The sequence below is a fragment of the Mesocricetus auratus genome, unplaced genomic scaffold, assembly GCF_017639785.1.
Source record: "Mesocricetus auratus isolate SY011 unplaced genomic scaffold, BCM_Maur_2.0 Super-Scaffold_100014, whole genome shotgun sequence".
NCBI classification, from domain to species: Eukaryota; Metazoa; Chordata; class Mammalia; order Rodentia; family Cricetidae; genus Mesocricetus; species Mesocricetus auratus.
In genome coordinates, this window is record NW_024429197.1 from 29770086 (window position 1) to 29792883 (window position 22798).

The following is a 22798-nucleotide window of genomic DNA, read 5'->3' on the forward strand; positions in this document are numbered from 1 at the left end:
GACATTTCTGATAGGGATGGAGGTCTCATAAAGAGTGCAAAGCCAGGCATGGTGGCGCATAGAAACCAAAGGCAATTCTAGGCCAGCCAACACTACACAAGGAGACCTAGTCTCAAGGGATTGGGAGGTGGCAAGAAGGAACAGCAGGAAATCGGATTGAATTTTCTCATAAGCCTAGTCTCTTAGCCAGTGTCTCAGTATCGTGTGTGCATCAGATTCATCTGGAAGACTTTCTGGGCCTTAAGCCTACAATTTCGAGGTCTGAATTTCCTTAAGTTCACAAATGATGCTGATAGTGGTCAGATTTAGAATTTGAACTTCTTGCCTGAGTGATAGACATTGAGCCAAGCCAAATTTTGTCCCTCCATGCATTTTGCATACTGGAGTTAGACTAAACCCTTTGTGCCACTAATCATAAGTTGTTAAGGATAGGAGCCCTGAAGTGCCATGCACCCTGTCATGTAAAAAAGCCACTAGAAGAGAATGTCTAATAGAGGGGCAAAGCCAAGAATTATAGTAGCCTTAGTTAATGGCGGCACTAGAGATGGCCCAGTTTAATCACACCAAAGGTCAGGCCCTGCCTTCACTTAGGGAAATGTGCTGTGTGTGACTTACATAATCCTTGGTAACATCATGATACTTAGCAGGCATGTAGAGGGCAGAGGATAACTTTGGGAATCAGTTCTCTCCACTTGTGGATGCCAGTCATCAAACTTGGGTCATTAGGCCTGCGTGTCAAACTGAACCATCTTGTTGGTTCCCCCCAGGACTTTTTCCTTTTTAGGATTCTGACCCATGGATCATGTGAACTGGTAGGTGTGATGTGTTTGCTTAAGCAAGCACTCCTAGTGTTTGTTTTAACTAAAATAGGGGGTAACACAGTGAGCAGGTAGTATTTTTAAGACACTGGTTGAGTCTGGGCCTAGTGGTGCAGAACAATCTGAGTGTTGTGAGGTCAGCCAAGGCTACATAGTGAGATTCCATCTCAGAAAAACTAAACAAAAAACACTGGCTAGTTTCTTGAATCAGTCTTATTCTATAGCCTGAGCTGTCCTGCATTGGCCTCCCAAGTGCTGGAATTACAGGCATGAGGCTGCCACACCCAACTAAAAACTAATTATAATTGGGACCTGGAGAGAGAGCTCAGCTGTTTGTTTAGTATGTACTATACTTGCAGAGGACCCAAGTTAAATTTCCAGCATCCATTTCAGACAGTTCACTGCTATCTATAAGTGTGTGTGTATTATATATTATACATATTAATAATAGGTATTAATATAATGTTATAATAATACATATATTATACACACACATATGAGTACAGTTGTTGGTAGAGGCACCAGATACCCCTGGAGCTGGATGGAGTTGAAGATGATAAGTGAGCCACCAAACATAGCTGCTGGGAACTAAACTTGGTCCTCTGGAAAAACAGGAAGTGCATATCTCCAGTCCTAAAAATGAATTTTTTAAAAGGTTCGAATGTCAAGCATTATACCACCCTTACTGTTCCTATTTCCTACTGTAAACCACCTCTAGCATATATTGTAGCCTTCCCAACTGTACAGTTTAATCAGAATTTATCTGTCCAGCTAGGGATCAATTTCCATGCCTCAATGATTTTCATGAACAAGTTTGTGTGTATGTATCAGTCATAGATTGAGGTCAGAATCTTGCTAGTTCTTTTTGTTTGGTGGGGGAGGGTGGGAGAAGTTGCACTCCAGGAATCCACCTGTCTCGGGAGTCAATTATAGATGTACACTTCTGCATCTAGGTTTTTGTTGGTTTTTGTTTGTTTGTTTTTTTAACATGGATGCCAAGGATCCAAATTCAGGTCTTCATACTTGTCAGCAAGCAACTTTACCCATTGAGCCTGCAACTATTGTTTTTGTTTGGATGGTTTTGATTTTGTTTGTTTGGCTTTGTTGAACTTAGGTTAGACCTCAGTGTCTCATGATGCCTTGCAAAACACAGGGGCCTGTATCATAAACATACTCCATGTGTTAACAAAGATTTCCAAAGGTGGAATTAGCTAGTACCTCTTCTTTAAAAGTGCCCCAAGATTCAGTGTGAGTTAAACATTAAACTGATAAATTGGCCAGGAATTTAGCAAAGTAGGCTTTAGAATTCAGCTGCCTGGCTTCAGCAGATCTTTGTGATGATTTAACCTGTGTTTTCTCATCTTGAAAGCAGCCAGTCCCTACCTCATAGGGTACTTATAAGGATTACAACTAGTTTGATAGCAACTAGCAGATAGAGCAAAGACTTTTTTTTTTTTAGCTGGGCAGTGGTGGCACAGGCCTTTAATCCCAGTGCTCGGGAGGCAGAGGCAGGTGGATCTCTGAGTTTGAGGCCAGCCTGGTCTACAAGAGCTAGTTCCAGGACAGCCTCCAAAGCCACAGAGAAACCCTGTCTCAAAAAAACCAAAAAAAAATTTTCCCATTTCAATGAATGGTTAAGATAGGGTCTCATATAATCCATGCCGACCTTGAACTCAGTATGTAGCAGTGTATCGAATTTATTTTTATTTTTAGCAGAGTTTCTATATAGCCCTGGCTGTCCTGGAACTAAGAAATTCACCTGCCTCTGCCTCCTGGATGCTGCTGGAATTAACGGCATGTGCCACCACCATTCTTCCTACCACTGCAGTGTGTCACCATGTCTATCTAGATGTCCTAACAGCCCTCCCCAGTTGTTTGCAAGGTGGTAGCTGTGATACCTCTGTCTGGATGTCTGCTTATCAAATGTATGCCTCCAAAGAGCTCTGTGGCTTTTAGCTGGCTTTGTGCAATAGAAACAATTATGGTTGCTCATTTAGGAATGCATTTTCAGGCTCCCAAATGAGATTGGTTTTGAGTTTATTATGCTGTTAGTCAGTATTGAACTTTTTACCTAACTTTAGGGAAGTTGTGCTAACGCCAGCAGAACTGAACCTTGTAACCTTGGGAAGTTGGAACTGGCAGCAGGTATGAGATGTTCCCATTTACTGCTTGGATTTCAGAATCCACCCTTCTCAATGAACTGTGATTGCTAGGACATCAGGAAATTGTTGAAGAGGCACTCTGACATTCTGAAAGGCTCTAGATTTGAAGTAAAAAATGAGATTGTTGCCAGGCAGTGGTGACACTCACCTTTAATTCCAGCACTTGGAAGGCAGAGACAGGCAGGTCTTTGAATTCCGAGGCCAGTTTGCCTGGTCTACAGAGTGAGTTCCAGGACAGCAAGTTTCAGAATGGCCAAGGCCACACAGAAAAACCCTGTCTCTAACCCCCTCCCCCAAAAGGAGATTTTTGGTTCCCAACAATCTTAGAATTAAAGAACCTCAATAATTATAGAGAAAAGTGGATTTATAGATTATTTTGACCTGAGTCAAATCTTGGGTTGAGGTTGGCTTTTTAGGGTTCTCACTTCAGTGTTGGGTTGTGACTTTTTGCTGTGAATGTTGATAGCTGTATTGGAAACACTCCCAGGCTGACTGAGATGATAGGGAACCCTGCCAAGGTGTGGGAGAGCTGATAGGGAAAATATACTGCCAGCCATCCTGCAGCCCAGGTGAGCATTGCCAAGGGGCCATTCAGATCCGGTGCTACTGCTTTCCTGGCTGTTGATATGTGGCACAGTCTCCTCACAGGCAGTGGTGCTATGAAAGTCTGTACTGATCCAGAATGTCTCAGGACATGAAGGAGCCTAGGATAGGATTCCACCTTCAAAATCCCCTACTTGAGGATAGTCAGAAACCCAGTGTTCTTTCACAGACTAACTCAGCTAAGTAAGCCCAGCAGGAAAACAGCAGCAGCGTCTCAGACATTGCAAGGAAGTCATGACATGGAAGCAAAAGCACTTGAAACTCTGAGACAGGTTTGTAAGCTGCATCCCTAACACTGCCAATTAGGGCTTTTGTGTAGTTTTGAAAAAAAAGCAGCAGCACTAAGTATGAAAAGGGATGATGATTATTCATGTTTTTCCTTAGAATCCCAAGGCTTCATCCTGTTATCACTTACAGGAACTAGTTGGTTGGTTGTGTTTTGAGAGAACAGGGTCTTCCATTTTTTTTCAATTAGAAAAAAATCCAAATTCATATAAAAACTCATTTTAAATGGTAGCAACTTAATTTGGCTTTTTTTTTTTTTAAAGACTGTCCTGTCCTTGGCAGCATGAGGAGAGGTTTACTTCCACATCATCTGAGTGAAGACAGATTTGGTTTAGAGTTTTCTTTTTAATGCCAACTATAATCCCATCAATGTATTTCTAAAGAAATGTAAACTGTTCATACATCACAGTGTAAAACAAGTTACCCGTATGTGTCATAGAGCCGGCAGAAGGCTCCACCTGCTCTGCCCTAGGCAAAGGCCTTGGCCACACTGGTAAAAATGCTGCACAAATATTCTTATGCCATCCCACTGGAGCACCAAAGTGGACCCCAAGGGAAGGCAGGGGGAGGGGCATCTTTTGAAATGTTTCCAGGCGCTCTGTCCAGCTAGCTGTGTGTTCATCTTCCAGCCCAGGAATGCTTCGAAAGCTACAAGGACACTGATGAGGCTGTAGATCTGTTGCCATCTAGGGAAGATCTGGCCTGGAGCATGGCTGCCTGGATTCGAAAATGGGTTCTTGACTCCATGGAGTAGTTCTTGTAGTTTTGCCTAAAGGGGAGCAAAGGATCAGATCCAAGAAGCTTGGCTGTTCTGGGAAATGTGTCATACATTTGAGCTATGTGCAACACCACTACAATTACCACCCTTAGGACATTGAAGGGATTCAAATGAAGTGCTGAGCCCTAAGCCTACTGTCATAAGCTAAAGTCAGGAGACTTGGGTCTCTATACCAGCTCTTGTAGCTTGTTTAGGGTGGGCCTTTGTCTCTTGAATTCCAGCTAAGTTTGTAAACTGAGGGAAAAACCCTCTTACCAACACTGCCCTTGCCAGCAGCCTCACTGTTGCCTGTACTGCTCTGCCCCTAGCCAGTTCTGAGGGAGCACAGATAGGAAATGTGGGGGTTGACCAAGCCTTACTTGGCAGAGTCTAGGAGTTTGATGGCCTCTTCATTTCTGCCTTGCTCCATGAACAGCAGGGCCAACTCCAGCAGGGCATTTGGGATCAAGTAGTGGTCATATTTAATCTTCTTTTCACTGCAGAATAGAAGCAGACATGGCCCATCCTTCAGGCCCTCTCCTGTCGTAGAAAAGCTGGGATCCTCATAGTCTGGGTCCTGGTGTGACCTTAGCTCACCTTCCTGTTTCAGTCTCAACCCCTACATATTCTCCAGGTTGAATGGTCTCTTAAATTGGGAAGCCTGCTTTGGAACCTATTCCCTATAGTGGGATACCTTGCCCAGCCTTGATGCAAGGGGGAGGGGAGGGGAGAAGGGAGGTGGGGGAGGAAACAGGAGAGGAGGAAGGGAAACTGGTTGGTATTAAAAAAAAAAAAACCTGGAAAGCCTGTTCCTTTCTGGCACCCTCTGACCCATGCTCCATGCTGCCCTGGAGACAAATTTAACAGTCTTCCTTGTCGTATCCTTTCCTGACTCCCACTCCCATCTGCAGGGGGGCTTAGTCCTATGAAGACAAGGCCCTTCTTATCCTGGCCTTTCTCTGTAGTTTTAGTCAGGAGGGATGGTCCTCACTGTTGTCACCTGAAGCTGGTTTGTATCCTGTGTCCAGCCACACACTCCTTAAAACTTTCTCCTTTGCTTTTGTCTACCTGCTAAATTTCCAAATTTATTTACTGAAACAAGGTCTCGCTACGTCTTGGTCTCAAACTCTTGGAGGTCCTCCTGCCTCTTGTCTCCCAAGTGCAGGGATTAAAAGTGTGCCATAAACCTCCAAATTAAACATCAGCCCTATAGCCTTTCCTGGTATAGCTCATCCTGTGATGAGGTGGCTGGAGACAGCACTGGAGTGCAGTGGGGAGGATGGAGACAGCACTGGAGTGCAGGAGTGATGGAGACAGCACTGGAATGCAGTGGGGAGGGTGGAGACAGCACTGGAGTGCAGTGGGGAGGGTGAGAGCACTGGAGTGCAGTGGGGAGGGTGAGAGCACTGGAGTGCAGTGGGGAGGGTGGAGACAGCACTGGAGTGCAGTGGGGAGGGTGAGAGCACTGGAGTGCAGTGGGAGATGGAGAAGCCAAGCCCAGAGGAGTCGCCCAAAGCACTTACTTGGCAGAGATGCTCCTGAAATTCTCCTCCGCCTCCTGGATTCTACCCAGATACTTGAGACACAGGCCCTTCAGCAGTTTGACCAAGCAGTCGTCATCTGTTGAGTACTCATTCTCTGAGAATAGGGGAGTGGGGGAAGAAGGTAGGCTTGCTCACTTCTGCAACACTTACTCAGGGAGTCCCTCTGTGGAACCCAGGAACAGGTGAATCAGACAATTAACCTCAGGGGACTCACATCTGAGAAGAAAAGACAGTCACTGAGATAATGGCTCCAGAGTGGATTAGGAGTGACTGGAGGAAGCGCAAGAGAAGGCCCTGGGCAAGGAGACTAGGGGCACTTGCTTAGAGGAGCTAACCCTGGTCTCCTATAGACTGGTACTGGGATAGAGGAATGAGGACATTTTTGGCAGAGGAACTTCAACTCTAAAGACTTGACCTAGCCTGGCAGGTTCAAGAGCCTGAGGGTAATCACCTGGGCCCATTGCCAGCATCTCTTCAGCCTTGGTGATGACCTCAAGCATCCCATCAGTGAGTTCCGGCTGCTTCCCAATCACAGCATAGCCGTTCCAGATGTACATCATTTCCTGAGAGTGGGAGTGGAGCAAGTCAGTCCTGGGTCTGCCTCAGCAGGGCCTCAGTTTTCCCATCTGTAAAACAGGCAGCTCAGTTCAAAAGGTTTGAGGACTTTGGATCCCTGATCTTCCAGGTCTCCTCCCAGCCTGTGAAGCTGCAGGGCTGAGCGGAGAGGAGGCAGCCTTACCAGCAACTTGTTACTGAGAGCTCGTCTATTCCACCAGGATTTAGGGTGGCCCAACTGCCAACAGGTCTCAGCTACTTCCCTGCTGTGGCCACTAGGGATGCTATTAGCCCTCCCTTTATCCAAACATCTCCCTGAGGACTGGGCCATGCCCAGCACTGTCCTGGAAGTCCTCCCTGCTTCAGTGACATGACCTCCCCTATTGGAGGAGACTAAAGCCTCTCAAGACAGCCGAGTCTTAGACTGTCGCCTCTCCCTGACAACAATGGGCTTAAGGATGGCGGCCTCTTCATGGAGATTAGAAAACATCCTGATCCCTTTTTTCCTCCTTAACTGACACTGAAAATGAAAATGTAATACTTGAGTTTCCTGCTAGCTTAGAGTCACATTTCCTAAATCATCAAGCTAGGTAATGGATATGAATGCAGTTTATATAAAGCCCTAAAAGAGTGTTAAACAAATTCTTGTTACAATGCAGGGTTAGATCAGTGTTCTTCAAGTTGCTCTGGTGTCAAGATAACAAACCAGCTGTCAAGGCTCGGGGAGAGTCAGCAGTTATAGCCTGGTGTAGGCCTGTCCCTTCCAGTGTGCCTAATCACAGATCACTTTCTATGTAAGTAACATTTAAATTGTGGGTATAGTCACATCTCCTGCCCTTCCCATAATAGCCTCTTCCCCATTTGATAGTAACAACTTTATTGTACATTTTAAACTTTTTTTGAGACAGGGTCTCATGTATCCCAGGCTGTCCTCAGACTCACTGTGTAGGTTGAGGACAGCCCTCCTGCCTCCACCTTCCAAGTCCTGGTATTGCAAGTATACGCCACTGTACTTAGTCTGTCAAATACTTCAAAACCTTGCATAGAGGATACATGCTCTAAATAGAATAAACTAAGGTGGGAAAGGTCAGCTTAGGCAGTATCCAACACACGTCGTCAGTATCAGTGGGTTCTCACACCTCTGCATGGCCTGGGCCAGATGCCAATGAAGATGTTGACTTCACAGCAGAAGGACCACACACTATTGATCCAGAGAGCTGGGACCACAGTTTGTCCAGCAAGCAGAGCAGGGCTCCCACTCTCCTCATCCAAGCTCCAGTCATGCCTGGAGTTAGCCTAACAGTGGCCCTGGACTTAGGCTCTGGAGCCTCACACCTGGGTTCAAATTTTGAGACAGCATCTGTGGGCTAGACAAGTTCGGTCATCTTTCTACCGACCTGCTCTAGGCTTTACACCCCCTGCCATGCAAGTTTTGTTCAGAGTCAAACATAACCTGGACTGAGACACCTCCCTCAGAAAGGGTGATCTAATAAAGACAACAAACAGTGATCAGAATCCTGTGACAACAGAACAAGACAGCCCGGTGAGCCCTGTGCTTGGCTCTGGGATGCTATCTAGTATCTAGGAGAGCTGTTCTTCCTGCCTTGAGGCGTCTGCAGCCTGCTGGCCTGTATCCCCAGCCCAAGTGAATTGTGAAACCCTCTCCAGTCCATTCCTCCACCTGCCCCAGAGGCTGCCTTCCTACTCACCAGAGCAGGGATTGGCAATGAGACGGGGTTGGGCGAGAGGTAGCGTCTGGACTTCCGGATGGCAAACTTCTCTGTGGGTAGAGATTTCCCAGCAATCTTGAGCTTCAAGCCTGGCACAGCCCTGAAGAAGAAACAGGGAAAGAAGGGTTAGGGGTGTGGTTCAGTGGCAGGGCTCCCGCCTAAAATACTCAATTCCCCAGGACCGAGAGGCAGGAATGTAGGGAGAATGAAGCAGGCCTCCAGTCTGAAGTCTGCCTATCTAGGCCTCAGTTTCCACACTGTGTGATGAGCGAGCTTAAATCTAAAAAGCATATCAAGGTTCGAGCCAGCCTGTGGCTATGATCTCATTTCACAGTCCCTGCGTGACCTGATTGTTTGCAAAGGCTCCAGAGCTGGCAGTGTGAGAATGTACCTAGAAATCCCTCAGGCCTGCCTCCTGCTTATCTCCCCTTGATGCCCAGGCCTTCCTGGGAGGGCCCACAAAAGCCTAATCCCAGTTTCACAGGCAAGACCAGCACCCGGAGAAAGGGAGGGACCTGCACAGACAAACAGCTCAAACCCTTAATTAGCTCCAGCCTCCTGAGCTGTGGCCTCAGCTGTTTCAAGGATAGAATAAAATGCATACAGCTGGGCTTGCCTTGGCTGGAGCCTCACCCACACTACCAGCTGGCCACTGGGTGTGGCTGGGATCTCAGAGCCGGAGCTGTATAGGCTCTGGAAACAACTGGATGGGTGAGGCCACCCCAGATTCCTTGCTGCTTATTTATTGTGGAACCTCTCTGGGCCTGTTCCCTAATCTCAAAAGCATAGATTGTATCACCTCTCAAGCTTTCTGGGGGAGTTCTGTGCAACGGGGCCACAGAGTTTGCTGTAGCAGCAGGCATTCTGCAGGTAAGAGCTCCGTTACTGCGCTAACCAAGGTCTGCTAATGGAGCCAGCCAGCCTCATCTTAACCATGGAGGAAGGCTCTGGACTCCAACTCCAGACTGGGCTTGCTAACATTTTTGACCCTTCACAAAAGGCAAATAAGGGAGACAGAGAATAATGAAAACAGCAGCACTCTGAGGGTGGTCCAGTTTGTTCCAAGTTCTACTCTAGGGTCTTCAAATACATTTTCCCATTGCAAAACTATACTGCTTATTATGCTTATCTTACAAGAATTGTCCAAGGTGTCCCAGCTGGGAAATTGATTTAGTTCTGTTGCTTTGATTCAATGTTGTGGGCTGTGCTTCTCTGTGGCTCTAGGTAATCCCTCCTCTCTGGCCCTCAGAGTCTGGTGGTTTAAATGAGAGACGTCCCCATAGGCTTTTGAACACTCGGTCCCAGTTGGTGGTGCTGCTTGGGGGGAGGTTTAGGAGGTGTGGCTGTTCTGAGAAAGTTTCACTGGGGGCAGGCTTTGAGAGTTCACACACCCAGCTCTCAGTTCTGCTCTCTGCGTTTGCAAAGCTTCTTGCTCTTGCTGCACCGTGCCTGGTGCCTGTTACCATGCCCAGCCTCCCCTTTACCACCACCATCCCCTGCCATGACCGGCTCATCCTCTGGCAATGTAAGCCAAAATAAACTTCCATAAATTGCCTTGGTCATGGTACTTTACCACTGCATCGGAAGTGACTAATAGTGTCCTTATCTGTCCTAGTGACCACATGAAAGGGATGGGTGCTAAAAGGTTCTGACAAAACCAAGACACATTCGAACTATTCTAACCAGCTGTAGCATTGACATGAAGCGGGTAAGAGGGGAGTAAGGGCACAGGGCACTTGGAGCTGGGAATGTCTGGCTTATCACTACAGCTCAGGCAGCCAAGAGCAGAACCCGATTGCTGTCCACAGTAAGGCCTATGACAGGAGCACGGTGGAGGGGCCGACCTGAATAACTCCACTTCATCATCCCCAAAAGGCTTGCAGTCTTCCTTCCCAAACATGCTGAGGTAGGCGGCCTTCATGTAGATGTAGGTGGCCTATGGGAGACAGCAGCAGTGAGTTAGAGAGCGCCCCCCTCTGACCACGGCTGCACACTGTCTCCTTGACTCCATCAAGGGGAGGAGCCGAGCAGCATGCAGGCCTGCCGAGAGGAGGCACAGGCAGGGGAGCATGGAGGGGTGCTACTGGGAAGCAGAGACCACGGGTGGCCCGTGAAGGATCATGGGAAGATTCAGATTCACGGCGCAGCCAGAATGGAAATCCGCACATAAAAAAGCCATCCTGTGATTGGGCTACCCCACTCCTGAGTGCATACCTAAAGGAGTAAGCTTCAGGGGCACTTCCCCCAATAGTCTTAGTGGAAGTAGAGAGGTAGGGCATGCATGGGACACAGGCGGCTTGCAGTAGGGACTATACGAAGGAGTTATAAGTCCAAAGAGAGGACAGGACCCTGGCAGGGCTGGGCTGACCTGCATCACCCACTTTTACACCTTCACCTCAATCCATCCTAAAGAAACCATCTAGGCAGGTGTTGGTGGCCCACGCCTTTAATCCCAGCACTCAGGAGGCACAGGCAGGCGGAGCTCTGTGAGTTCGAGGTCAGCCTGGTCTACGAGTTCCAGGATAGCCTCCAAAACAATACAGAGAAACCCTGTCTCAAAAAACCAAAAAAACAAGAAAGAAAGAAAGAAAGAAAGAAAGAAAGAAAGAAAGGAAGGAAGGAAGGAAGGAAGGAAGGAAGGAAGGAAGGAAGGAAGGAAGGAAGGAAGAAGCCATCTAAAAGAACCTTGCCTGCTAGATCCATAGGCACCTGACAGGGAGAGTGGGGAGCATTGCTTCAGCTGCAGAGTGGCCTGCACGTATCAGCGTAGTCCCACAAGAAAGGCGCTGGTGCTAGGGTTAGAGGCGGTTGGCTCTGTGCTGCCCTCAAGTGGCCATGTTTTGGAAAAGCTGCCTCCCAGGGCAGCTGCCAAGGAAAATACCCGCCAGTAGCCAAGACATGGGTGGAGAAGGAAAGGGATCCTGCAATCTCCACCTGCACATCCATGCTGGAACACAGCCTCAAGGTGGCCTGCGCTTCAAACTGGGGACCAAGCTGATCTTTGTGGATGTGTAATAGAGTCTCCCCATGGAACCATGTGTTAATGGTCACTCTGTCCTCTATCTCTCCCCAGTCCCTAATGTTCCAGGGACAATGTCTAGCTTTTTTCTTCTAGATTAAATACCTGAGATACCTTCTGGACTTGTAAAGAAATGGTAGTAGTACACATACACTGATTCTAAGCCAGTCTCATGAGCAGTGGACACAGTTCACCCCAGGACCATCTTTCTCACTGTAACACTGTCCCAGACACATTAGCTTATTCGGGTTTGTAGTTAAGAATTTAAGGCTGACAGTGGGACCTCTAATTAGCATGAAATAACCAGATCAAAAACCTTGTGTTGTCTGTAAAAAAAAATAACTTTAAAAAGGTATGTCTTGCTGGGTGTTGGTGACACACACCTTTAATCCCAGTACTCGGGAGGCAGAGGCAGGAGGATCTCTTTGAGTTTGAGGCCAGCCTGGTCTACAGAGAGAGTTACAGGACAGCCTCCAAAGCAATACAGAGAAATCCTGTCTTGAACCCCCCCCAAAAAGGTATGTCTTGCTGGGTGGTAGTGGCACATGCCTTTAATCCCAGCACTTCGGGAGGCAGAGGCAGGTGGATCTCTGTGAGTTCTAGGCCAGCCTGGTCTATAGAGTAAGTTCCAGGACAGCCAAGGCTACACAGAGAAACCCTGTCTCGAAAAACAGACAACACAAAAAGGTTTGTCTGACAACCAACCAATTAACAACTAAGTTAAGACCCAGGAATAGTGACACATATCTGTGACTGCAGCAGCTGGGAAAGTGGGCAGGTAGGTCATGAGTTCAAGTTCATCCTCAGCTTCATTGTAAGTTTGAGGCCAGCCTGGGCTAAGTGAGACCCCCCCCTCTCTGTCTCTCTGTCTCTGTCTCTGTCTCTCTCTCTCTCTCACACACACACACACACACACACACACACACACACACACACACACACACACACACGGCTTAGCAGGTAAAGTCGTTGCTGCACAAGTTTAACACCCTGAGTTCAATCCAGGAACCCACACAGGGTGAAAGGGGAGAACAGATCCCACAGCTGTCTTTTCACCTCCAAACACTCCAGACACACTGGCACCCCACCCACAAACATATACATAATAATAATAATAATTAACAAAATACAAGACAGTTCTGAAAACAAGAGGTACAAATAGGCAAGAAAATGTTAAACACCCTTATCCATAAGGGAAATCTAAATCAAAACTACATTCAAGAAAACCAATGACAACAGATGCTGGTGAGGGTGTGGGGGGCGATGGAGCCCTCGTGTGACTCCTGATACCAGTATAAATCAGTGCAGCCAGTATGGAAATCATCATATAAAATAGGGCTATCCTATGATTGGGCTACCCCAATCCTGAGTGCATACCTAAGGGAGTAAGCTTCAGCTTCTGCCTCTTAGTGCCAAGCCTCAGTAGCTCTAAATGACTCCTTCGTGCCTTCAAACCCAGCACCATTTGGTGACTTACACATTGTCCACTGCAAGTGCAAGGTACAAACGTGGTGGCCTCTGGAAACACAGCTTCTGTGTGATGACTCTGAGGAAACACTTCCCAGAAGGCTTCACCTCAGTGACGCTGGTCTCCTCCTATTCAGCACTAATTTCTTAGCTCCAACTACCCAGCGTCATTGTCCCCCAGGAAAGCAAAGGTTTTCCTTCAGTGGTCCTGGTCTCCTGTTAGTCACTGCTGATTCTTCAGCCCTGGCTAAACCAGAGCCAGAGTCTCAACTCAAAATAGCATCAAGCCCTGATAGTTTTTAAGTGAATCTCAAACTCCCCTCTGGAACATCGCAAGCCAGGCAGGCCTCTCAACAGTCTTATCTCCCAAGCTCTCACAGAACAGCTCACCAAGCTTTGAACACTCGGTGACTTTTCTAGCCCCAAATTCCAAAGTCTACCCACAGTTCTCCCAAAAACATGGTCAGGTCTGTCAGAGCTTTCAATTTGTCTTAGTTAGGGTTACTATTGTGATGAAACACCCTGATGAAAATCGAGTTGGGAAGGAAAGGGTTTATTTCACTCACATTTCCATATAACAGGGCAGAAACCTGGAGGCAGGAGCGATGCAGAGGCCATGGAAGAGAGCTGCTTACTGGGCTGGGCCCTCCCACAACGATCACTAAGAAAATGTCCCACAATCTTGCCTACAGCTGGATTTGGGAGGGGAGGTGTTTCAAGACTAGGTTTTTCTGTGTAGCCATGGTTGTCCTGGAACTCAGTCTGTAGACCAGGCTGGCCTCAAACTCACAAAGACCTGCCTACTTCTGCCTTCCAAGTGCTGGGATTAAAGGCGTGTGCCACCACCCCCTCGCCTACAACTGAATCTGATGGAAGCGTTTTCTTAATTGAAGCTCCGTGCTCTTTGATGATGACTCTAGACTGTGTCCGGCCGACGGAAGACCAGCAGCACACTCATAGTGTTGATCATGGCAACAGAAAGCAAATTGGAGTTGGATGGATGGATGGATGGATGGATATACAGACAGACAGACACATGTGTCACATGGGGAAAGGAAGACTGGGGAGGAAACATCCATCACGGGGTGGGTAGAGGTAGGGGACTGAAAATAAGCCAAACTATAGTATATACTTTCATATATAAAAATATAATAAACCAATTCTTTTGTATGATAACCCAAAAAATTAATTTTTAAAAAAGCTTAGCTTGAAGTGGTGCCTCACACCTGTAATCCTAACAATTGTTAGGCTAATTCAGGAGAATAACTGCAAGTTTAAGGACAGCTTGAGCTACATAGTGAGTTCTAGGCCTGGGCGGAGTGAGAGACGATCTCAGGGTTTCTATTGTTGTGATGAAACCCCTTGACCAGAAGCAACTTAGGGAAAAAAGGGCTCATTTCACCCCCACTTCCATATAACAGCTCATCACAGAAAGCAGCAAGGACAGGAACTCACACAGGGCAGGAACCTTGAGGCAGGAGCTGATGCAGAGGCCATGGAGGGTGCTGATCACCATGGCTTGCTCAGCCTGCTTTCTTATAGCATTCAGAACCACCAGTCCAGGGTGGCACCACCCACAATGGGCTAGGCCCTCCCACATCAATCACTAATTTAAAAAAATGCCCTACAGTCTTGACTACAGCCTGATCTTCTGGAGGCATTTTATCGATTGACGTTCCCTCCTCTCAGATGACTCTAGCTTACATCAAGTTGACATAAAAAACCAACCAAGACAGCGACCCTGTCTCAAAAAAAAAAACAACAACAACAACAACAACAAAACCCAGGGCTGGGGGCTCAGTGGGTAAAATGCTTGCTGCACAAGTGTGAGGGCCTGAGTTCAGCACATACATAACCCCAGGTGTTGTTACAGGTGTCCGTAACCCCAGGTGTTGTTACAGGTGTCCGTAACCCCAGGTGAGTTACAGGTGTCCGTAACCCCAGGTGAGTTACAGGTGTCCGTAACCCCAGGTGTTGTTACAGGTGTCCGTAACCCCAGGTGTTGTTACAGGTGTCTATAACCCCAGGTGTTGTTACAGGTGTCCGTAACCCCAGGTGTTGTTACAGGTGTCTATAACCCCAGGTGTTGTTACAGGTGTCCGTAACCCCAGGTGTTGTTACAGGTGTCTATAACCCCAGGTGTTGTTACAGGTGTCCGTAACCCCAGGTGAGTTACAGGTGTCCGTAACCCCAGGTGAGTTACAGGTGTCCGTAACCCCAGGTGTTGTTACAGGTGTCCATAACCCCAGGTGTTGTTACAGGTGTCCATAACCCCAGGTGTTGTTACAGGTGTCTCTAACCCCAGATGTTGTTACAGGTGTCTCTAACCCCAGGTGACTGGGACTGGGGAGTGTGGTGGAGTTGGCACAGGGCAGACACAGGAAGATCCCTAGAGCTCACTGGCCAGCCCACCGAGCAGAAATGGCAAGGTTCATGTTCAGTGGAGAGACAGCATCTCAAAAATAAGGTGTAGAGCAATAACGACATCTGGAAATCAACATTTGGCCTCCTTCATAGATCCATGTGCCAAATATATGCTCTGGCACACAAACAAAAATGAGTTATTACATAATAACTATCACATATGAAAAATAATATGTGGTCTCATATATTCAAGGGGACCACATTGTCTATATACGTCATATGAGGGGACAAGGAGACAGAGACAGATGGAAATCACTAAGCCACAGAAGGCGCTAAACAAGAATGCTGGACAAGACTTTAAAATTGTGGTGGTGCACACCTTTAATCCCAGCCATTCCCCTGCTCCAGACCAGAGGGGCTCCTCCTGCAGCCTGAACAGTCCTCCTCCAAAACACACATGGCCCACCCCCTGATTGAACCTGTGTTGTCCCTGGCGGGACTTTTTTCACTAGAAGCCAACATGAAACACCTTGTGTGCTTCCTGTCTCCAGGATGGGCCTTCAGTGGGGCCTAAGCTAGCACAAACAATCAAGGCCCTGTCTGCCCCACAGTTGTGATACAGCTCAAAGATCCTCTCAGAACCTCCAGGACTTGCCCCAGTCTCCTCTGCAGGATCATCAAATGCCATTTCTTCTCCTCCCTCCACAGCCCTTCGGGGCCTTTGCCTGTGAAGACACTTTCTCTCGTAGGATCTCTCCTCTAAGAACCTCCCTACCCCCACGCCAACAGATCTCTCTCACCTCACTGTTCAACAGCAGTGGGGCATACAGTGACTTGTGCAGTCAAGTCATCAAAGGACATCAGGGGGACCACAATCACCTTTCTGACCTGGGTCCCTTCTCCCCGGGGTCATCTGTTTACCTCTAATTCCACAAATGTTTCCTCACTGGAGCTGGAAACCCAGGCTGTGCCAGGCAGACAGTCCCTTCTCTTAAGCCTCCAGCAGTAGCCAGCGGAGGCTCATGCCCTCAGCACCCCCCCCCAATACCACAAGTCCTCGCCCCATGAACACAGAACCCTGGCAGTGCCCTCCTCCCCATCTCAAGTTTCTTGTTGGAGGGGAGTGTCTCACTTTCTCCTTTTCCCTAAATCCTCCTCCCTGGCTCTGCGTGAGTGTCTCATCCTGCCTTCTTGAATCAGGCCTCTGTCCCCCACTCTGGTGAGCCTTTATGGGACTAAGCAGTGTCACCACCGAATTCCTACCATCCTAGCCCCAGGCTGCAAGCTCTGGCCCAACTCAAGGTCTCCACAGGGTGAACCTTCAGTGATCCAGACAGAGAAGGAGCTGAATATAGGAGCTGGCATACACGGCCATGTCCACAGACAAATAAATCCCCAGAGCTGCACACTGAGTCTGGCACTGGAGAGCATGAAGGGATCAGGCCCCAAAACTGGAGACATTTTTCACAGGAAAACTTACGCCTCAAAGTCACACAGGGAGGAGGTGTTTCTCACAGCAGATCTTCCCACGCCTAATAAGTCTGGCCTGCCCACTGCATGTCACTGTAGGGTGTGGTCACGCCAGGCCTCCCTGTTCCCATGTGGGTGGATGCTGCTGCCTGCCTCACTCCACAGGAAATATTCTGCAGCCGTATTTTAATTCGAAAAGGTTCCTTAAGGCTTTGTTCTTGTTGGAAGTGGGGAGCAACGAGGAATGGATGTGGCCCCAGAGTTAGGCCCCCAAGGATGCACCTTCAACAGCAGGAGGCCTCAAGGCAAACCCAGCCCCCCAGGAGGACTTCAGTTAAGAGAAAAGCCCAATTCTACCTGACTGGGTACAGCGACAAAGGAAGACAAACTGCTAGAGACACGGCCATTACTCAGGGGAACCTGATCCCTCCAGGCTCCGCCTGCCCCAGGGTTTCTCCTCAGCTCGGTTCCCAGGAAAGAGACGGAAGAGCCAGAGCCATGCAGAGGCAGGGTGAGAAAGAAATGAGATGACAAGTAGATCTCTTAATGAGTGTCAGAGCAGAGCCACTCTGACAGCTGCCGGGAGGTCTTTAAGAGGCTTCAATGGTCATGGGAGGATCCTTGATTGATTAGCAATGTCTGCTACGGACAAGGCATGAAGTCATGGGGTAGGTGTGCTATGTAGCACCAGCCTGAACACTGAAGATGCTTGCTTCTGAGTTCTGCACTACTATCTCCATTACTATCATCATGTTAGCACTGTCGCACCGACTTTGTTAAGTCTGGCTGCCTATGTGAGCAGATGTATGCTTTATTTTGCCTACATGGCATATCTGTAACACTGTAATTTCCTCCCCTCTCTCTCTCTCTCTCTCTCTCTCTCTCTCTCTCTCTCTCTCTCTCTCTCTCACACTCACACACACACACACACACACACACACACACACACACACACACACACACACCTTCTAGTCGCATCACCTCATTTTTCTTCTGAAAACACACCTCTCCCTCCTACTCTCATTCCAGAAGGAACCTTCTCGCCTGTTTCAGATGTCCACATGAGATGTATGAGGATGTCCTGGAGTTTGGTTGAAACTAAAGAGAAGATTAATCTGGGGGCAGCCCCTGGCCACCTGGCCCGTTGTGAAGAGAGACTGACTGCAAAACGCTGATGTCAGACAAGAGAACCCAACAGCAGGTGGGATGGCTAAGCCTGATGATACAGTTTGAACTCCTGGAGTCAGGAGATGCCGAGAACTTCAGTTATATGAGCCGATAAGCCTCCGGTGTTATAGACCTGTTTGATCCCAGTGACCACTAGACCCACTGGGGCTATTTGATTAAAAATAAATAAAATGTAAACATTCAGTTGTGCTGGGCATAGTGTACATTTCTGTTAGCAGTACATGCTTAGACGTGAGACATGTGTCTAGTCCTTGTGACTACATAGCTGTGCTGACACATTAGCGTTGAAGGGAGGTAGCCACTAACAAGGGGGATGCTTAGAACAGAGTGCCAAGGGCCTGGATTCAGTGCAGCACCAAATCAAGTTTCTCTGCTTGTCACAGCTTTCAGCTCCTCCCAACCGAGTCCTATTCAGACATTTGGTTCCGATTAGATCCCAGTGGGCACATACATGTTCAGTTGGCTCCTTGGCCCAGCTGGGTGACACCTGGCCACTCAATGCCCTGACCCACAGGGTTAGCTCACCTTGGACCAGGAGTTCTCCTTGCTCAGCAGGTCGGCATAGAAGTAGGCCATCTTCCACTGGCCTTTGTAGGTGAAGCACCACATGAGCTCCCAGTAGCACATGTGGTGAAACTGCTTCCAGTGTTGCTGGGCCTCGCAGCACTCCTCGAACCGCCGGATGGCCTGTGGGCAGCTGCCGGTCAGCCCCTCGAGGGCTACCCAGTCAACACCTCTGCACCCCTAACTCCACAGCAGGGATGGCCTCCCCCAAGGCATAGTGGTCCAGAACTGCGCCAGGTCAAGACGGGGTCTGGGAAGCCCAGGGATCTGACTTCCCATCCTGGCTCTAAGTCTGATAGGCTACAGGCCTATGACTGCCTCTCATTTGGACTCTTAGAGGTTTGGTCACTAAATGAAAGCGTGGAACAGAGCACTGGTGTGGGGGACGGCAGGACAGACAGTGAACAAGGTGTTAGCACTGTCTTGGTGTGTACACGTGGATGGATGTGGGTGGGGTCAACCTCAAGGGTCTTTCCTCAGGAGCTGTCCCTCTGTTTGTTTTGAGACAGGGTTTCTCTGGGACTCCCTCCCCAGTTAGGCTGGCTGGCAAGCCTCAGGGATGCACTGCCCAGCCCCAGTGGGTGTTAATATTACACTGATACAACAATGTCTGCCCCTCAGAGAAAGCGCCAAAGATTCCAGTAGTTTCCATGGCTACGCACACCTGGGGATTTACCCTGGTAAGGCTGGCTGCAGACTTCTGAGATTCTCAGTGTAGTCTTGTACATTGGCACAGTGCTCTGGACTCGGCCCTGACTGCGACCCTCCCTTTCCATGGTTCTTTCCCCTACACCACCCCCACCCTATTCACCATGCCCTGCACCGCAGCGTTCCCAACAAGGACTATCAAAGGCCTGTATCTCTCCCAAAAGCACAAACGCCACACCCTCCCTCCTCCCAGACCCCCCCCCCAGTCAGGGGTGCCTCTCCCACCAGGCTCTCTCATGGGCTCACCCTACCCCCAAGGATGCTTCTGTGTGTCTAATTTCTTGCTGGGCTGGGACAGCCCCAAAAGAGCCGCGCATCACTCACAGCGTCAATATTTCCTTTGATGGCTTCGATCCGCCCGGCGAAGAACAGGAAGATGGCGCCCTGCAATGACACTCATGAGGACCTGTGTGTCCACTGGGCTCAGGTGGGTGGGGTGGCCAGCAGAGGTTGCTCTCACCTTGGGGTATCTGTTCAGGTAGGGCTTCAGCAGTTTCTCTGCCTCCTCGATGTTGACATTCCCAGTACCTGCAGGTGGCAAGGAGTCATACTGCTCAGGTTACCACTGCTGGGAGCCCTACTACTCCTAGCTACCTGCCACGGCCCTCTTGGGTCCTCTGTGTTCTAATTTAAGAAAAGCGGTGCGTGAGAGAAAGATGCCATGCGACCGAGTTCAAGCAGAGGTTTTGTTGTTGTTGTTTGTTTTAATTAGGGAAAGAGATCATAAAAAGGGAAAAGGGAAGAGTGGGGGTGAGACCAGCCTCCAGAGACAGGAACAGGAGGAGAGAGGAAAGGAGAAAGAGGAGAGAGGGAGACATGCGCAGGGAGGAGAGGGAGAGGGAGAGGGAGGGGGAGGGGGAGGGGGAGAGGGAGAGGGAGAGGGAGAGGGAAGGAGGGAGAGGGAAGGAGGGAGGGAGGGAGGGAGGGAGAGAGGGAGGGAGAGAGAGGGAGGGAGGGAGGGAGGGAGGGAGGGAGGGGATAGGAGGTGGGCAGGGCCCTTTTAAAAGGGAACATAGTGCCTGGCGTTGGTGGCACTCACATTTAATCCCAGCACTCTCGAGGCAGAGGCAAGCGGATCTCTGTGAATTCGAGGACAGTCTCCAAAGCTACAGAGAAACCTTTTCTCGAAAAAACAAAAACAAAAACAAAAAAACAAAAAACAAAACGAAGCTGGGCGTTGGTGGCGCACGCCTTTAATCCCAGCACTCGGGAGGCAGAGGCAGGCGGATCTCTGTGAGTTCGAGGCCAGCCTGGTCTACCGAGCGAGTTCCAGGACAGGCTCCAAGACAATACAGGGAAACCCTGTCTCGAAAAAACAAAAACAAAACAAACAAACAAAAAAACACAAAACAAAACGAAATATAGTGAATATGCACCGGTGGTGCTCTTAGTGGCTACAGCTGAGGGCGTATCCTGTCAGGACCCCACGGGCAGGCCAGTACAGATGCCTGAATACTAATACTCTGTCTTTCCCTCTGTGAAATGGCACGATTCTCCCTATCTCTACAGTGCCAGGAGGCTTGAACACGCTAACGTGGATACTGTCCTGGCACATCACAGGCTCAATAACCTGGAAGCCATTTCCGAGTCTGCACCTAAAACAAGGGACAGCATCTTCACACTTTCCCACAAGGTGGCGCAATCACCCCCAATTCGCAGGTGGAACCTGTCCAGAGAGGACGCGGATGTTCAAAGAGTCAAGTAAGTGCAGCAAGCCGGTTGACCTGGCTCTGCCACAGTCCTAGCCGCCTGAGCAGTGAGTGTCAGCCGCTCACCCAGGGGCCCACCACCCCGACACACCGGGTCTCCTACCGAGCACGAAGGTGAGGAAAGTGTGGTAACACAGCAGCAGCATGACGCACAGCACCGCGCGGAAGCTGTGGCCCGTGGCGCCCTCCTCCAGCTGCAGCAGCCCGTAGTCCTGGGGTGACAAGAACACAGGCTGGGATTCCCAGAGAATCACTGGGCCTAGGAGTGGGTCTGCTCTCCCGGAGACAGGAGGAGACAGGGGCGGTGGCACCAGGATTGTGCTCCTGAGCCAAGGGCTGCCCTCCCCTCCCCATCTCTCCATCTGTCCCAACTCTTGACCCTGTCGTGGGCACAGAAGTCAAACTGCCCAGTCTGCTTGGGAGGAGGAATGACCCGAGGAAAATGACCGTAACTACAAGTTGGTGCTGATGGTGCCGGGAAGTCTGGGCCAGAAAAGTTTCCTGGGGAGAATGTTCCAGAACCTCACTGAGATCAGCTCCAACCTGGTTGTGTAGTCCTGCCTTCCACCTACCTTCCTAGGTATTCATGCCCTTTCTCTAGTACAAGCCTGCCTGAAACCCTCCACGGCTGCCTCGGTGTGGGACAGACTCCACACGCTGCAGCTGCATCTGCCTGCGTGGTAGGGTGGCCCTTCCCACCCCAGCCTTCCTGAGACCACCTACCCAATTGCCTGCTCTCATCCACAAAGAGAAACCATACAGGCCCAGCCGTGGCAAACCCCACATTAGCTCTGAAGACTGTTATTGCGGGCGGCACTCTTTGAATTTGTTCCTTGAGACAGGGTCTCACCATGTATCTCTCACTGCCCTAAAACCCACTGTATAGATCAGGCTGCTGACCTTGAACTCGGAGATCCTCCTGCCTCTACCTCTGCATCCTAAATGCTGTACACCATCATGCCAGGCTCTGTATGGCATTCTTAACGCTTTTTAAAAATGATTAAATAAGATAGATTTTGCAGGGGGGGAGGGTGCACATGCCTATAACCTCAGCACTCGGGAGGCAGAGGCAGGCAGATATCTGAGTTCAAGACCAGCCTGGTCTACAAAGCAAGTTCCAGGACAGCCAGAGGTGTTACATGGAGAAACTCTGTCTTGGGGGGTAAAGATGGATTTTTTTTTTATAAATAACATTTCCTTTAAAAATGATATCATTTTGGGACAAACCAAAAAGTAGTGATTCATATGTGTGTCAGATATCAGGAAAAGTCAGAGAGAACACACACACCAGCATCTTCAGGACAATGTGGATGTTGTGGTATATTTATGTAAATATGTTACATTTGTTTATGTTGCAGAATATTAAATTGTAAAAACATTTGTTACATTTGCTTCCGATGACTTTTTTTAACAATGTAAAGATGCGCTACTTTTGTTTATGCTGTACTTGTCTAATTATGTAAAGGTGTGTTGCATTTGTTACACCTTACCTGCCTAAGGCACCTGATTGGTCTAATAAAAAGCTGAATGACCAGTGCCTAGGCAGGAGAAGGGATAGCAGGGCTAGTGGGCAGAGGGAATAAATAGGAGGAGAAATCTAGGCAAAGGAAGGACAGAGAATAAGGGAGAAGGAAAGGGAGGCTCTCGGGGCCAGCCAGACATAAGAAGCAGGGGGGGGGGGGGGGAGTAAAAAGTAGAAAGAAAAGACAAAACAAACAAACAAACCCTGAGGCAAAATGTAGATAATTCGAAACAGATTAAAACAAGAACTAAGTTATGGTCGAGCATCCAAAATTCATAATAAGTCTCTGTGTCATGATCTGGGAGCTGATTGGTGGCCCAAAAGAAAAAGGCT

At 48.8% G+C, this 22798-nt stretch overlaps 1 protein-coding gene across 7 annotated transcripts in view; it reads right to left on the reverse strand.

Moving 5' to 3' along the window:
- Positions 1-4193: 4193 nt before the first annotated feature.
- The window catches only part of Ttc39a (tetratricopeptide repeat domain 39A), a 44230-nt gene continuing 25625 nt past the window's right edge, over positions 4194-22798 (reverse strand). For 4 of the 7 annotated variants that reach the window (XM_013114834.3, XM_005072118.4, XM_040756975.1 and 1 more), the window contains exons 9-18: positions 21047-21155; positions 19695-19762; positions 19559-19618; positions 18488-18649; positions 10299-10390; positions 8434-8554; positions 6621-6732; positions 6149-6263; positions 5006-5122; positions 4194-4637 (exon numbers count right to left, since the gene is read on the reverse strand). In XM_013114834.3, the coding sequence (XP_012970288.1) occupies positions 4517-4637; positions 5006-5122; positions 6149-6263; positions 6621-6732; positions 8434-8554; positions 10299-10390; positions 18488-18649; positions 19559-19618; positions 19695-19762; positions 21047-21155 (1077 nt within the window). In that variant the 3' untranslated portion in view covers positions 4194-4516. Of the gene's footprint in view, positions 4638-5005; positions 5123-6148; positions 6264-6620; positions 6796-8433; positions 8555-8845; positions 8981-10298; positions 10391-18487; positions 18650-19558; positions 19619-19694; positions 19763-21046; positions 21156-22798 lie in introns of those variants that run through there. The other 3 variants (XM_013114836.3, XM_021228388.2, XM_021228387.2) reach the window with 3 other exon arrangements.